The 17,090-nt window shown below is 41.4% G+C and overlaps 1 protein-coding gene across 1 annotated transcript; it reads left to right on the forward strand.

Moving 5' to 3' along the window:
* The first annotated feature begins 377 nt into the window (after nucleotides 1–377).
* On the forward strand, nucleotides 378–14,897 carry LIPA (lipase A, lysosomal acid type). Its single transcript, XM_009897726.2, has 9 exons — nucleotides 378–600; nucleotides 2,317–2,437; nucleotides 7,473–7,671; nucleotides 8,004–8,113; nucleotides 8,743–8,879; nucleotides 10,185–10,331; nucleotides 11,415–11,486; nucleotides 12,540–12,611; nucleotides 12,858–14,897. Exons 1-9 carry the CDS (start codon nucleotides 499–501, stop codon nucleotides 13,089–13,091), a joined length of 1,194 nt encoding a protein of 397 aa, XP_009896028.2. The 5' UTR covers nucleotides 378–498; the 3' UTR covers nucleotides 13,092–14,897.
* Nucleotides 14,898–17,090: the final 2,193 nt, after the last annotated feature.

Here is a 17,090-nt window from a genome sequence, read left to right on the forward strand (position 1 = left end):
CCTGAGCGGCTCCGCTGGCCTAGCGCCCTCCTCCCGCCGCGCTCATCTGCACAGGGAGCAGCGGGCCGGCGGGCAGCGGTGCAGGTCCGTCCTGGCGCTGCAGCAGCAGCTTTCCGCGGAGGGTGGGTCATTGTGCCGCCGGGTGGTTCTGCTGCGACAGAGTAACTCCAAGGGAGAGGCACGAAGGGGTGCGGGGCAGACCCAGGTGCCCTGCTTGTCAGCGCCGTGCGGCGGGGCCAGCCGCGCTCGTTCACCCGCTCGGGGCTGCTACAACTGCTGCAGCCCGCGGCTGCCTCCCCGCCGCTGTAACTAGCCCGCGGCTGCCCTCGCCCTGTCAGCCAGGGTCGCCCCCGCCTCTGTCACGCGGTCTCGTGCCGGTCACCGCGCTCGGGGGGGCGGTACGTAAGCTTCGACGGGGCCCGCCTGTCCCGCCTCAGAGCCGAGTTCTGCTTCGCCGTGGCGAGCCGGGGCCTCCTGCTTGCTTCCCGTAAGGCCAGGATGCGGGGCCTGGTGGTCGCTTTCCTGCTACAGACCATCGCAGGGTCGGGCGCATTCACCAGCGGGAGAAGACATGTGGACCCCGAAACGAACATGAACATCGTGAGTGGCGCGGTGGGGCGCGGCAGTGAGGGGAAGGTGTCCGAGATTTGTCACCGGCTGTGGCTGCGGGGTGTAAGGGGGCGAAGAGAGGAGCAGAGGGGTGTCTGGGCGGCGTACGGCACCTTTACGGTTCCACGGGCATGCTTCAGCCACTGGTCAGCAGTCAGCATGCTACTGCTTATTTACACCTGCCTATACGCCCTCTGTCTCTTCTTCTTGCAGGCCCTTGGTACTATGCTGCCCGTGGGTGATGTTTCACGTATTTTCAGGCCCAGACCTGTGGTTTTTTTGCAAGTCAGGATCCTCCTGAAGTGCTAGAAAAGTGCATGTTTATGAGGCACACTTGTGCTGCTAGCCCGATGCTCCTGTGTTCAGCCCCGCAACTGCTTTTCTTCCCATTTGGCATTTGCTCTCTTTAAGTTCACTTGCCGCAATAGCCAACTCCAGGAAATATTTCCTGTTAGTAATTGTTATGAATTACTATTTGCTCAACCCCATCCAAACTGCAAGTTTTTCACGTGTGAGAAGATACTTCAATCTAGAAATGCTTAAGGTCTGTGAGAAAAGAAGTTCTTGACTCGATGTTACCATCAAAATCCAACTTTGAGGACTGAAAGTAGTCATTTAGTCTAAGGCATTTGAATGGAATTTAGACTTAAAATCATGCTGGAATGTTGATGTCAGTGTGGATTAATGTGATTATTAAAGATCAATTTAAAAGAAAAAGCATGTTTAATTAAATGTTCCTCCTTGCCCAGCAGTCTAAGAACAGAACTCTGGTCATGTCTTGCATGTTTTACATTTTTTCAAGGCATGCTTGCTGTCATGAAACAAATTAAATTGCAAGTTCTTTGTCCTGATGGAATTGCATCAAAGTAACATAAAGCTTCAGACATAAGAGACGGGAGATAAGCTTATTAATGAACATATATATGAAATCATTGCGTTAAACAAGTGTGGATATTTCTATTATTATTTTCTCATGTGGATTGTTTGCAAAGGGACTTAGAAGTTCTACAATGGACATAGGGCTTGAGGAGAAAGGCGAGTAAGAAATGGCACCTGAAGCTGTGAGCTGAGGTGGTGCTGTTGGCAGCTTGCATGTGAAGAGTGTGTTTTAAAGATGCTGTGTTTGTGGTTTATTTCAGCACGCAGCTTAAACGTGGTTGTGTCCTCTGTAAAATAAAGAATTTGAATTCAGATATAAATCTGAAATATTCTTAAGGAAGCCTTTCCCTTCAGGAGAGATGAACTCTTCCTCCTCTTATTCCATATGCTGCTGGGGTGCCAATGGCATTTTGCTGTCCTCACTTGTTTGTTACTGAAGATACTGCTTTCCTTGAGAGCTGACAGTTTCAATTTTTGGCTGCTGAATCCACATGTTTGGTGGTTTACTCTGTTACCATATTCCCCTTTTGAGCACTTCAGTCTCCTTTCTTACTGTAAGCGGTGTATGAGTACCCAATTGGGCAGTGGACAGAGACATGCTAGGGAATCCTTCCAAACCCCTAGTGTATGGTTTGTGCTCTGACTGGTTCCTGACTCTGCACTGGAATGAGTCTCATAAAAAAGCATGTCTACATTTAATGGATGTGTGGTATGGCACATTCCTACCGCGTCCTTTAATTTTGGAAGGAACCTGGAGTGCTTTGCTCATGTTAATGAACTGAGGCGGCTGGCAGTCTGACTCTGAGGTGCTTTCTTTTCTTTCTTCAGAGTCAAATTATTACCTTCAGGGGATACCCTAGTGAGGAGTATGAAGTGACAACAGAAGATGGATACATCCTGTCCATTAACAGAATTCCTTATGGAAGAAAAGGTCTGGAGAAGAGCAAAGGTATGTGTCTGCTTGGAAAAATAGAAAGTCATGGACAAACTCTCTTTGTTCTGAAACCATTTGCTCATGTGATAATCCAGAAAAGGATCAAAGACTGTATGAGCCATGCAGTTAAAATGTTTTATTGGTGGATGTCACAGCCAAATTAGATCAGGCACATACATATAGAGTGATTTAAGTAAAGGAGGACACATAAAGCTATCTTTTCCTGGTATATTTTTGTTGTTGTTGTATTTTACTTTTTTGGGGGAGGGGGGTGGTGGTGGGGCTGAGAAGCCTGGATTTTCTAGGAAGTTAAAAGTAAGGGTTATGTGGGATTTATTTTTTTTTTAAGGGATAAAGTGCCTTGAAAAGAGATTGACTATAACATTTTTTGGTTATTCCAAGCTCCATTTTTAAAAATGCTTTTTTTTTGGTAACAAATAAGTTTGTTAAAAATGCCTGACCATTTTTCAAAGTGGTGCAGTTTGCATGCCTCTTTTGGTGAAATAAAACTAAACTACTAGGGTTCCCACTGCAGTGTTCACAAAATAATCATTGTCTGATTTCTGTATACAGTGAGAACTTGTTACTTAATGTTAACCTCTCTGAAGCTCCCTTTGCAGTAAGGTGCAACCAGACAAATCCTGCATACTACTGTGTTTTAGAGGACACAGTCTCAGGCTGTGCCAGGGGAGGTTCAGGTTGGATGTTAGGAAAAAGTTCTATACAGAAAGAGTGATTGCCCATTGGAATGGGCTGCCTGGGGAGGTGGTGGAGTCGCCATCGTTGGAGGTTTGCAGGAGAAGACTTGATGGGGTGCTTGGTGCCGTGGGTTAGTTGTTTAGGTGGTGTTGGATTTGTTGATGGGTTGGACGCGATGATCTTGAAGGTCTCTTCCAACCTGGTTTATTCTATGTATTCTATGCTTAAATAGGTAAAAGAATAAAATCCCTTCAGAGCATGTTGAGTGTAATACTTCCATTTGCAATGTATACGAGTGTAACAGGTAGTTGACAACAGTTGGTACAGACAGTGTTGCTTTATGGATGTAATTTGATGGGGGACTGGGAGGAGCATTTGCATGTGCCACCAGAGCACTCTTACAAGCTGTAAGAATTACTGTCAAAGCTGGTATAATACCATGGAAGGGATGGAGAGTATATACAGTTGAGGAGGTGGGGAGGAGAGAGACTAATTATTGCAGGTGACTGGAGATCCTCCCTGTTTCTGCCTCTTGTTTCTTCTCTTCATCATTCCTTCTTTAAAGCTATGTTTCTCTTGCATGTAGAGGCTAAAACAAGTTCAACAACATGCCTTTCAAAATTACCTAAAGATATGTCAGCAGCAGTACTATAGAAAATAATGAAAAGTCAGCAGTGCCTTCTTTCCAGGGTTTTTTTTGCAAGTCATACTGGTGGGTTGAAGACTAGATCTGTATCTATCTGGCTCTTTCACTTGTTTAATAGTGTTTGTGCTCTCTGTTACCTGTGTACACTTTTGGGGATGACTTTTTCCTGAAGGTTGAGCCATTGCAGACAAGGCTGTGAACTAGAGACTAGACAAAAACCACATTTGGAAAGTGGAAAGAAATTAGTGTTAGTTAGTGATAGCTCTTTGTTCCTTTTCTTAACAGCAACAACAAAAAAAATCACCCACAACAAAATTCTACAACAACCAAAACGAGGTTGTAGTGAGATGGAGGTTGGTCTCTTCTCCCTAGTATCAGGTGATAGGAGAGGAAATGGACTGAAATTGTGCTGGGGGAGGTTTAGGTAGGCTATTAGGAAAAAATTCTTTGCAGAAAGAGTGGTCAGGCATTGGAACAGGGTGCCCAGGTAGGTGGTAGTCACCATACCTGGAGGTGTTCAAAAAACATATAGACGAGGCACCTGGGTACATAGTTTAATGGCCGTGGTGGTGTTAGGTTGAAAGTTGGACTCGGAGTCTTAGGGGTCTCTTCCAACCAAAACAGTTCTCTGGTTCTGTGAAGGATAGGGTGAATGTAAGCTGAAAATTAGGAAAATGATACGGGCAAAGGTTTTTGTGGGGACAGGATATGGAAGAAGAGACATGCGTATCCTTTGGTTTGCTGTACTCGCAGACTGCATAAGGTATTTAAGCAGCAGTGGCTGCAGTTGGTATCAGTCTTGTCACCACCCTATATGAAAGATGCTACAGAAAATTGCATCCATAAAATAATAGCCTGTCTGCATAGAAACTATACATATTCTGACTGCCTTAGTACCCTTTGGGGTGACAAAACCAAGGATGTGAGGTAAAAACGTGGAGCTCACAAAAGAAATCTGTGATTGTTCAATAGCCTGGGGTGTGAAAAAAATCTGTGGAAAAACCTTCTCCTCTGCCAAAGGCCAAGCAACAGTCCTCCTGAGCTTATCTGTTGGTTTTGTATGAGTTAGGATGTTTGTACTGTTCAGTCTCTCGCAAGGTGAGTGTGTAAAGATCAGTACATGGCTGAGGCCAGTCAAACCTGGCAGGTGTCATTGTACTTAATTCCAGAGAAGTCCACAGGTTTCCTCAGGAGGAAAAAGGCTGCCTTTGTACCTGTTGATTTTTGTCAAATCCATCATTGATGACATAAGCAAACAGAAGTTTCCTGACCTGTGGGAATTCTCCACATTCCCCTTGCCACACCCTCGACCCCAAGTTCATGTTTTGCAAAGTGCTTTAATTTTCAAAACAAGGATTACTAAGCACATTTGGGGAAGTATGATCTCTGGAAGAACGAAGATTTCAAAGTTCATGTTGATCTTCAGTTTTTATAGACTTGGTATCTTTTCTCAGAAAGATACCAATGGTACTGCTGACTTAGTGTACATATGCTATAATACTTCTTTTGCAATACCTGCATAATGTGAATAGGATCCCTTGGAATTACATACCACATGATGTTTTGGAACTAACCCTACAGTTCTATAGCTTTAAAAAAGAACAAAAAACAGAAGAACATCCAGAGAACCTAAAAGCAAAACATCAATGACTTTTGGTTTTAGTATTAACTAATAATCTAAAACAGCTGCATAGCATGGGAAAGAAGAGCATGGAAATAAATCTGTCTTCAGCTTCCTGGGGGTGCAGTCAAGAGAACAAAATGTTCCCCAGCAGAAAGTCTACTTTAAGGACCTACCTTGCTTATTTTCCCTCTGGGGGTTGTCATATGCCTGTACAATTCACATGCAGATCTGGTGACTGCTTCCTAAAGTGAAAAGGGAAATGGCAGAACTTGGAGGCTCTTGGGAGAACAGAATTAAAGCAATAAAGCAGTTAAACAGTTTCCCCCTTGATATGTTATGAAACATGCAAGTAGCAGCTTGAGGGGAGCCTCCTCTTCAGAAAATCAGAAGCTGGTTGATCTGAGTGTAGTAAAAGGAATGATGGTATCAAAGCTAAACATGAACATTACTGGAAGCAAATTTAATGTTTGGCTTGAAAATCCCACACACTGTTCATAAAGCAGTGACAATGAAGTATTATTGCAACGGGGTAAACACTTGCAGTGAACTGCACTGCTGCCAGTACCAGTTTGGCACTGCTGGAGAGTTGCTCTGATTGCAGGGACAGTACACTACAATGTGATTATTTTTTTTTTAACAAACAGGGAAAAGGAGGCACTGAAAAGCTTCCTTGTCATGGGTATAAAGTTTGCCAGAAGGGAGCAATATTGCTGATTTGCAGTTTAGAGCTCAGAGCAAACATTTATGGACATGGTGTGGAATGGGAGTTGTAGGTGACTGAAACAGTTGTGATTGGGCTGTTGCTACTGAAAGATCCAAGTCTGAATTATCAATGGGGGAAGTATTTTGTGAGTAAGTATTGTAGTAGAATGATGTGTCACTGTAGGAGGTAAATTCCTCAGCAATCTGTTGCATTAAGCTGAAGTTACACTGTTATCAGTTGTTAAAGCAGGCGAAAAAAATGCACAGGGAAACACCTGTGCTAATCCAAGGTCCAGAGACAGGTCTCTGGATTTTCTGAAGGTCATGTTTCTCCTAAAGGTTTGCATGTTAGTTTATTTTCTTTGTGTAGAAGCAAGAACCTTCATTTTTTTTAATGTATATTCCACATAAGTGACATTTCCCTTTTCAGGATGAGGAAGTTGGGAGAGAGGCTTCCTAAATTTCGCCTGGGTCTTGACTGTGGTTGTTCTTTTAACTACTCAAGTCATGGGGTGAAAGTTCTTTCTCATGTAGGCCCACCAGTGACAAAGGAGTCCAGGAAAGCTGGACATTGTTCAAGAAGGAAATCTTAAAGAAAGGCACAGAAGCAGGCTGTCCCCTTGTGCCAAAAGATGAGCAGGTGGGGAAGAAGCCAGGCCTAGCTGAGTAGAGAGTGTAAGAAGATTGTAAGATTATCATTAGGTTATGCAGGGAGGAAATTAGAAAGGTGGAAATACAGCTACAACTTAATCTGCCATTCCTGTAAAAGATAACAAAAAGTGGTTTTACAAATCTGCAACAAAAGGAGGGCCAAAAATAATCTCCATCCTTTATTAGGTGCAGGGGGGAATACAGTGTCACAAAGGATGAACAAAAGGATGAGGTACTTAATGCTTTCTCTGCCTCGGTCCTCAGTAGTTAAGTTATCCTCAAGGTACTCAGCCCCCAGAGCTGAAAGACAAAGACAAAGAGGAGAATAAAACTCCCACAATCCAAGAGGAAACAGTTAGCAACCTGCTACTCCACCTGTATGCACACAAGTCTATGGTGCCAGATGGAATCCACCTGAGGATACTGTGGGAGCTGGTGGAAGAGCTTGCAAGTGTCTCTTCCACGTAATGAGTTGCAGGACAAGAGGAAATGGCCTCAAGTTGCACCAGGGGAGGTTTGGATTAGATATTAGGAAAAATTTCTTCACTGAAAGTAGCTTTTTGTGAAAACATGATTTCATGGCACATGCTCTTCTTAGTGGATTAAGTCAAATAGATTAAATATTCAAAGTGCAATTCTGAATAGGCTTTTCAATAACTCACTTGAATTATTCTTAGGCACTCAAGTCTAGATAAACAGAAAGCTAAAGTAAATCCTTTATTTTTCAGGTCCGAGGCCTGCTGTGTTTCTCCAGCATGGTTTGCTTGCAGATGCCAGCAACTGGATCACGAACTTGGATTACAACAGCCTTGGTTTTATGCTGGCAGATGCTGGCTATGATGTATGGCTGGGAAACAGCAGAGGGAACACCTGGTCCAGGAAACATATACACTACACGGTGAAGCAAGAGGAATTCTGGGTTTTCAGGTATTCTCATCTTGCTAGAGGAACTAGAGAAACTGCACACGTGCTGTGAATACATAAGGTTGTGGGGTTTTTTTCTGGTTATTTGTACTGTCATATATGTAGAGGCAGTAAAGGGGATTTTTGTGGTCAGTATAGTATCCTGAGGCAGCCTTCTTACATGATCAGTTACTTCAACCTGTGCATGATGTGAAGACTCAAATCACCAAAGTGATTCTTCATCAGAAGGAAAATTTGCATCCAAACAATTGGTCTGCAGTGCAGTAAAGCTCTATGCACCACTTCCACACTGATAACTTTACTTACACAACTGACTTTCTATCTTTGCTTTGCAGCTTTGATGAAATGGCTAAATATGACATTCCAGCCTCAGTGGACTTCATTTTGAAGAAGACTGGCCAAAACCAAATATTTTATGTTGGCCATTCACAGGGCACCACAATGGGTATGTGAAGAGATGTGTTTGTTACAATATAATTGCGTTTGAAATGATACCAAGTTCATATATGTTATTTAATGATGAAGCTTTTAAAGTTTACTGCTTCTGGGTTTTACCTGCTTCATGGAATATTCATCAGTTAAAAAAAAAAAGACTGCACATAACCTTTCTGTGTTTATTTCAAGTGGGAAGCTGTTGAAAAGGTAAATTGAAGTCACAGATACACCAGTACACTTTCTATTAAAACAGGTTGAACTGTGCATAACAAAATGAGAATTGTCAGACATGTAAAGACCCCATTTCCAGAATATTTTGCTGTATGTAAGGTCTGACTTAGGTGCTTTTAGACCTGCAGATAGAAAGAGCTGGAAGAGCGTTGGGTTGGTTTGCACAAATTTGGGGTTTTTTTCAGAAGAAAACAAATCCTGCTGATTTGCCTCATTTAATTTGTCCTCCACAGTAACTGGATTATTTTAACATGCCAAAACTGATCATGGAGAAAACAACCAGACTACTAATCTGAAAAATACTTGTGCATACTCAGAATACCTTAATTTTATAGAATCACTGCCAGGTAAAATTCTTATCTAACTTCTGTCACTGAGGTTTGTTAATGATTCTCATATTACTTACAGCTTTCATTGCTTTTTCAACTTTGCCACAGCTGGCTAAGAAGATCAAAATGTTCTTTGCCTTGGCACCAGTAGCTACAGTCAAGTTTGCCACTAGTCCTCTGGTAAAATTGGGAGTGTTTCCTGACATGCTACTCAAGGTGTGTATTTGAGTGTAAACGTTTTAAGATGCATAAGTTGTCTATGAAAGTTATCAGTGGCTTCTCTGACTTCACTGCTGTCTAATGAGTCAGTTTGTGTCAGTTGAAAGTAATTTTTTACAATTACAATTTGACTAATTAAGTAAAATTATGTTTTTCCATCTTCCTGTTTCTGGAATTTGCATTGTGAGAAATCATATGACTAATGAGTAGATAGCTCTATATAGAGTACTTTTGAATTCTCATGAACTTTCAACAGATATGTTTCACAATCAACCATTTAGTACCAGAAGAGGACTCTTCAGAGCGTGATTAAGAGTAGCAGCTTTATTTAGATGTTGTGAATCACCCTCTGGACTTTACCTTTCCCCATTAACATCAAAGGGAGTGTAGTCAGATGCAGGCTGCAGTAAGTGCTTGAAGCCAGCCATTGTGAACACCCTGCTATGTGTCATTTTTAACCATCACTTTTCCTTTGGCCACCTGTGGAGATCCCCACACAGAGCTGTTTGTTCTGTGAGATAAACCCTTCTCTAACATAACTCATACACATTTAATGCGTGTCTGTTTGCCTTATTTCCCTGCTCCAGAGGCAGATACATAAAAGTAACACTGACAAGTGGGGTCTCTTGTTCCTTGTGTAAAGAGCTTTGTCTGATGAGGAAGTAGCTGATCAGTGCCCTGTGCAAGTGTTTGAGTTGGGCTGAAGAACTTGATTCTCATGGTGACTTGCAGAAAAACTGGAGTGCAAAAGTACATGAGAGCCACAAGCTCACTGGTCAGCTGCTACCTTTGAAAAGCTGTGTCACTTTTAAGGAAGTGGTCAGTGGGCCACTTTCAAATCTTTGGATGTTTTCAAAATACATATCAAGAGGAAGTGGCTACAACAGCTTATGCAACTGGTTTTGCTCACATGGTTTGAGCAGAAGTTGCAAGTACAAAGCCATTTAACATTAGCAGATGCAGCTTAAAATATGTTGACCTTAATCAGTTCTCATGACAAGAAACCACGTAGGACTCCTTGAAACTGTTTAGAGTTTGAGGTTAGGTTTGGAATTCTGTAATAGTCCCATTTCCCACATATTTTTGTGGGGGTAATGGACTGTAAAATTTGTAGCAGAAGCACTAACTGTGACCCTGCCATTGGACTGCAAACAAGATTGATAAGGTGATATAAATCATTTTCATATGACATGCCTGTCACCAGTGCAAATGGAAATAATTGCCTCAAGAGTGTTGTAGTATAAATCTAAACCTGGGTGATTCTATGTAATTATAAGTTTGTCCTATGTGTTTATTTTGTAGGATATGTTTGGAAAGAAGCAATTCCTCCCTCAGAATTTTTTGCTGAAGTGGCTTGCTACCCATGTTTGCACCCACAGAATACTTGATGACCTTTGTGGCAATGTGTTCTTTCTTTTGTGTGGTTTTAATGAGAGAAACTTGAATATGGTATGTTTGGGCAGCTTCTAATAGCTGAGTTACTGTGAACAGAGACACAGTGTTGTCTGTGTATCACTGTACTGATTGTCCTTTACCTGTGCCTATTAAAAAAATAAATTCTGCCTTCATGATACTGAGTTTGAATGAATATAGATATAGTTGCCCAGCTTGGATGGATAGAATTAACCTTTTAAAATGTTACTGGGAATCTAGAATACGTTATTTCAGATAAGGAAGTGAGGAATAAAGATGTAGTTTTCAACCATTTGCAAGAGAACTGTTTCCTGATCTCTTCGTGCAATTGTTTTACCTGAGACTAATTTTTGACCCTGATGATGGCTTCATCTGTGGCTCTAGTTCCAAGGGACTTTTTCATAGGACTTATTTGATTATTTAAAAGCTAGTTAGTCCACACCAGTTGTCATTACCTTTCCCCATTATGCTTCTTAAAGTGTTTCTAACACCCTGAAATTGGCAGAATCTGGTGTCAGTTCACCCTCATGTGAGTGAAGGCAGAATTAGTAGCATTTTTTGTCACCATTCTCTGTGCAAAAATGTATTTATTTTTTTCATATTAAGCTGAAAGTGCAGGGATTTTTGATGTTTCCTTGCCCAGCACACAGTTTTCATGGTTTTAATGGTGCATAGTATTTTTTTTGCCTGATAGGATTTTAAGTTTCCCCTGGGTGTTTTGTACTTTTAAACTGAAAGTGTATGAAGTTCTGAATCACTTTGGACTGACAGTTGCTTTGTCTAGTTGTGGAGTAACATGTTTCACTGGAGGTCCATCTAAGTATTAGTTAAGGCCCTCTCAACTTTTAGAATGCTAGCACATTTTAAAATATATTATGAATATATAAAAAAAGGCTTAAAGGCTATTATTATCAGGTTTAAAGTTCATCTTTAAAGTCCAGCAGTTAATTTCAAGTAATCCTTAAAGCATGTAAATCTTTTACTTGAGCTGTATGTGTGGCTTCAGTTAACTTTTGCTTATAACAGTTGTAAGAGGAATGGAAATTTTTTTGGTAGTTGTTGAGGAAGCAATAATGTTTGCACTGTGAGGAGTAAACCCTACTCATTATCTTGTTGCAGAGCCGAGTGGATGTATATTCAACACACTGCCCAGCAGGGACATCTGTACAAAACATGATCCACTGGAGCCAGGTAGTTTCCAGAATCTGCAATGTTCATGGCTCTGTTTGTAGAATAGCGATGTCTCTGATACTTAAATGGCATAAAATGCCAAAATATGTATGCAGCATAGCCCAAGCAAAATTCTGAAACTGCCACTTGTTAGAATGGCAACTGTTCATTTCAGCTGCTTTGATGGTACTGACTTACAGGGGCTCGCCCCTTTCCTCTGTGCCTTTGAAGGCAGGCTAACTCTAAGTATTTCAGGCCAACAAACAATGCAATGGAATAATTTAGAGGGCTGTTGTAACAAGTATTTGCTTCCCTTTCAGTAAATTGTTTTGATTCCAAGTTAATGTTTTTAGCCAGTGAAGAGCAGCAGACTTCCTTTTCTGTTCCATTCTGTTTGGCTTAGTTTTGAATTTCACTTCAGTGCATTTATCCCCGTGATCATACTGTGCCTGAAGTTTGCTCAGTAGGCTGGCAAATACAAGAAGACATTTACCATACAAGCAGTGATCATGAGTGCTACTTGTGATAGTCCATTTGTGATACAACTGGACTTGGTGCTCTATACAGAAACAATGTGTTCTTCTGCACATAGCTGTTCAAGCATTGGCTCAGAAAGAAATTGGTGAAGACTTTTTTTTTTCCCAAATCCCTGTGATACAGACTTCTGTTTCTGAAAAATAATAGGTGGTAAATCATGCAGAACAGACTTTCTAAGAAGGTTCCATGCTGTGCTCCTAGCCATTTAGACAGCAAGGTAAATATTTCAGAAGTAAACATGGAGTTGATGTATCCTGAGTTTTGGTATGCTGAGCTGTTTTCCTTAATCTTTCCTACTGTTGCTATGAAAGAGTGTGAAATCCTTTGTCCCTTGAGGACAAAGTCTGATACTGAATGTTAATGTTTCCCTCTCCTGTGATGCTAGGTGAAGCAGTGACACTTGTCCTTGCTAATATTTGGTATTTTGCCATTTCTTGTGTCTGTTGCCTTTGCCTGTTCTCTGGATGACCTGTAGTACTTTATTACTAAAACAGAAATAATTCACTTCTTAGTGAATGTGTGAATATTTATTTCTAGGCTGTGAAGACTGGGGAACTCAAAGCTTATGACTGGGGAAGCAAGGCTGCAAATATGGCTCACTATAACCAGGTAGACATCTCTTCTGATTATGTTACAATTCTTGAGTGTGACAAAAAAAAAGAAGTCCTTGTGCACTTCTCTGGGTTAACACTTTCTGTTGAGTCAGGACTTCAGCTCCCCTCTCTAGATGCCCAAGAAAGGAAGAGATAATGAAAATCTGACACATTCTTATATTTGCTAGTCTGCTCCACTGCAGTGTAGTATCATGTTGGAGACTCCTCCTAATGCTTTTGTTTTCGCTTTTCTCCTCCACAGTCTACTCCCCCATTCTACAAGATAAAGAAGATGACTGTACCAACCGCGGTGTGGACCGGCGGACAAGACTGGCTGGCAGACCCCAAGGATGTTGCTATGCTGCTCACTCAGATCACAAACTTGGTTTACCACAAAAACATTCCAGAATGGGAACATCTGGATTTCATCTGGGGCCTTGATGCCCCTTACCGCATGTATAACGAGATAATTAACATGATTAGGAAGTATCTCTGAACCTGCATGGTGTTTCAGAGTGTCAGTTCACCAGGAATCCACCTCTCTGGGACATGCTTTTCTGGCAGCAATGCTACACTGGGTTTTTATCATGCATTTTTAAAATGCCGGCAACGACTGCTGAATTGGATTCATAGTTGGTTTGTTTTTCTCAGTATTACTTCTCTCTCCTGCAGAAACCCTCGATGTGTCCCTCTGATTTTGCACACAGTACTTAACAAAACAGCAGTGTGGTTTTGTTCAAAAGGAGTGTATCATGCGTCCGTAAATGTAGTGACGTGTCTGAAAGACGAGATAATCCATTCAGCACCTCCTGTGCTTGATGATTAATAAGTATTTCAGTGTGCATGGAACACTGCCATCATCTGTCATTTCTGAGTACCTTGTGGAAGTACTTCTTGTACTGCAGTGATCCATTTGGTGTTGGTACTTTCAAAAGCACTTAGTGACTTTTTTTGGGTGGTGTTATTTTAGCCATCGCTTACAAGCTAGCTATGTCATATTACTTTATTTTTCAATGTTGGCCAAAAGAACTGTCATGAAGCCAGAGGTCATCCCCATTGTCAGGATGCAGTCTTCTATTTTGGGACTGATGTATTGCTACATTTTTCTTGATTTAATGGTGTCCCTGAAGCCTTTTGTGTTTCACAAGCCATCTATGAATAAAGATTGTTGCTTGCCCATGAAGATTCCTGGAACAAGAGAAGCAGTTAAAAGAAATAACCACTTTCACTTAGGTTTGTCAATAGATTATGGCTTTCAAGAAGAATGATGTAATATACTCATGTTTTGTTTTCTTTGCACTGACCACTAGAAAACAAGCGGGTGAGGGAAGAGCCAAAGCACTGATTCTATAGCTTGAGCCACTTAATTTGCCAATGGACTTCTCTTAATCATCTGCTGCTTTGAAGATCTATTTACTTCTTAGCTACTCATGTGGTGCTTGCCACCATGGTGTTCAAGAACCACACAACACCCTTGTGAAGCCTGACAGTATTAAAGGCAGTTTTCAGTTGTCTCCATTTCAATTCAGAATGGGGCTAAGCCCTCATTTAGTGGGGCAGATGATTCACATCATCTTTAGGGAACTGACTTTGGAGCTGTAATTCTGTAGTATAGGTGCCTTGCTCTTTCCATTGACTATGCAGAGGACTGCGCTCCTCTGCTTTGCACAAAAGTTCCATACCAAATGTTGATGTATGAGCAACCTCTCGAGTCAGTTGCCTCTCTTCAGGTGATCATCTCTGTGCCATGGTTGGATTCAACTCAGATTTTTGTCTCTAATCCAAACAGAATTACAAAAATCTTTGCTACATGGCATAGCAAATAGTGCATTTTTAATCGAGGAAAACTTTTTTGTTTAAAAAAAAAGAAGTGCAAAAAGATACACAAGCTGTAAATTAGGGTTTGTTGGTTTGAATTTGTATTGGTTTTTTTAATTGAGACTCAGAGAATCCTCAGGCTGTGTTAAGGAAAAAGTGGTTCGTGGTATTTCAGTTGCAATTCCTAGCAGGACTTCTGTTTTCTTTTATAACAGCCATACTTACTTCATCTTGCTGTGCTGAAAGGAAGTATGTGTAGGAATCTGAAGTGGCCAACATAGCAGTTGTGAAGGTATGTGATACAGCAAGAGCTATGTGCATCACGAATACTAAGCTTGAGATCTTTCAATAAACATGAGACCTGCTTGGAGTTCAGAGCCTTGTGTTGTTTCACTTGTTTCATGAATGCATGTGACTCTCTGGGGCAGAATCCTGTCAGCTGAGCCTGGTTTTCACAAATACTTATGCATAGAACAGGTACAATAAAAAAAGCCCAGTAAGCTTCCATTAACTTGTTTAGGCTTTTCCTAAGCCTAAAGGGCCACTCATGTTTTGGGGTCTGCTGAGAGACTTTTAAGTAAGGTAGCAATTGTAAATAACTGCTTGTAAAGAGTTATTTTTTAACCTTCTATTTGGGGCTCCTTGCAAACCACTGACATAGTGAAAAGCTTCTTGTATTACATTCACCTTGTATCACATATCATCTTGGGTAATTGGATTGCTTAATGGACTGCCTGGTAATCTCATCAATAGCATTTAAGCATGTACTAAGGCAGGGAACTAAGCTTTACTTTGGGTACATTTGACCTAGCTTTTGACCTTTGTTATCTTCAGCAGGAAATATTGAATAAATAATAGAGCTCAGGCTGTACCTTTCTGTACATTCTGAGTACAGTAAATGTGCAGTCAGGAAAACAGGGTGTATTAAATCCCGTGTTTTCCAGGCTCGGTCAGCTGATTAAACCTTCCGTCTGCCTGGAAATAAAGCCAGAACAGTGGAAGCTTTACACAAAAGCTGGAGTTGCTCTGCTTCCTTGGAGCTGAGACGGCTGCAGGAATGAATTGTGAGCTTCTGTGCTCTCCCTGGCTTGCTAAATTACAAGCATGACACAAACTTGAAGAAGTGTCAGTGGGAAGAAATGTACAAACTAAAACATTCTGAAGGTAGGGAAGAGCAAGCAGCTTGGTGCTGAATGGTACATTTCTCAAAACAAATCTTACATCCTTAGTGTCTATTCTATAGACATCTTTGTATTACAGGTTGACTGAACATCAGGTTTGGATAATACAGAAGTGTATTGGGCATAACAGAGACAGCTGACACCTAGTGACGATCTCAGCATTTACTGACACAAACTACAGTAAAAAGCCAGGAGAATGCAGTTCCTGTTCAGCTGATGGATTTCCAGACTCGCCAAGAATTAAGTAGTGTGACAATAAGTGTGAATTCCTGAGCTCATTACCTGATCCTTCTTTTGTTAAGCAATATAGCTATGCCCTAAAGGAAAAAATAACCAGCTGCTGTGGAAACTTAAGAACAAGTGACCAGAACAACAGTGAAAACGAATCCATTAGATGTGAGAGTCTTTAGGGGTGTGACATCCTAGGAAGGGGACTTCTCGCTAGGATTCTCAGTAGTATTTATGTCTGGAGAAGCAAAGCAGATGCCTGCTTCTCAAGATTGTGACTGTAGCAATTATGGGTCAAGAATAACTCTGCTGCAGTCGTGCTTACAAGGATCATATCTATTTTGGCACAGCCTAGGCAGCTATGTCAGGGACCAGTTACCCCTCATGCATGTGTGTACGCACACAAACACATGTACTCGTGGGACACAAAATTCATATGCATTTACATGGATGTACTGATAGATGAGCTAGAACCAACACTGCTCTCCAGTTTGTATAAAACCAGCTTGTGCTACATTTAGTATAATTTTATACTGATGCTAAGAAACCTTCCCAACAATGGAGCTATTGATTTTGAGTATGGTCCTTTTAAGATGTGGCCTTGGGCTGCTGTGGGGAAGCTGGTTTGCAGCCTGTCATATATGTCTTTTTGTTGTGTAACACCAAGGATGTCTTAGGACATCATGCTAGCTGAAATACTGGTTAGTCTGGGAGAAGCCAAATCCAATGTGAGTCACACTCATACAGTTCTTTCTTGCAGTGTGGGGGGGGTGGGCCTTAGTCTCTGCCTAGTTCTTTCCAGCCTGGAAACAACAGCCCTTGCTCCAGAATGGATCTTGAGGGTGAATGGCATGGACATTCAGGAGACTTGGGCACAAAACTCTGGCAGATGCCAGGGCAGTGTAGGTGTACCTTTTGTTTGCTAAATTTGAAATTAACCTTTTCCTGTGTGTTGAATCTTCCATTTAGAGTAACAGATGTTTCTGGAAGAGCTGGTCAGGTTGGACTGGGAAAATTATTTAGGTAATATTGAAAATTCTGCCTTGAAAGACTGAGTCTAGAGACTAGGAAGATGTCAAAACTTGACTCTAGTTTAATACTGGCCATGTTACTACAACCCATTTTTTTTTCCTTTGATAAACTCACAATGTGGTATGACATTTAAAATACAGCAAATTGCCCAATATTGATGGGCAGATTAATTTTGTTGCAGTTAATCTGTGTGCTTCCTACCTTCTGTACATACAGTGTACTGGTTGCATTGGATG

Source organism: Dryobates pubescens, chromosome 8, assembly GCF_014839835.1.
Source record: "Dryobates pubescens isolate bDryPub1 chromosome 8, bDryPub1.pri, whole genome shotgun sequence".
NCBI classification, from domain to species: domain Eukaryota; kingdom Metazoa; phylum Chordata; class Aves; order Piciformes; family Picidae; genus Dryobates; species Dryobates pubescens.

Bases quoted from the DNA above. Each gene is read 5' to 3' on its own strand.
- LIPA (XM_009897726.2), top strand. From the start codon at position 499: ATGCGGGGCCTGGTGGTCGCTTTCCTGCTACAGACCATCGCAGGGTCG. The intron at 2,438-7,472 runs GTATGTGTCTGC...TTTATTTTTCAG, and splicing joins AGGTCTGGAGAAGAGCAAAG to GTCCGAGGCCTGCTGTGTTT. The intron at 11,487-12,539 runs GTAGTTTCCAGA...ATTTATTTCTAG, and splicing joins ACATGATCCACTGGAGCCAG to GCTGTGAAGACTGGGGAACT.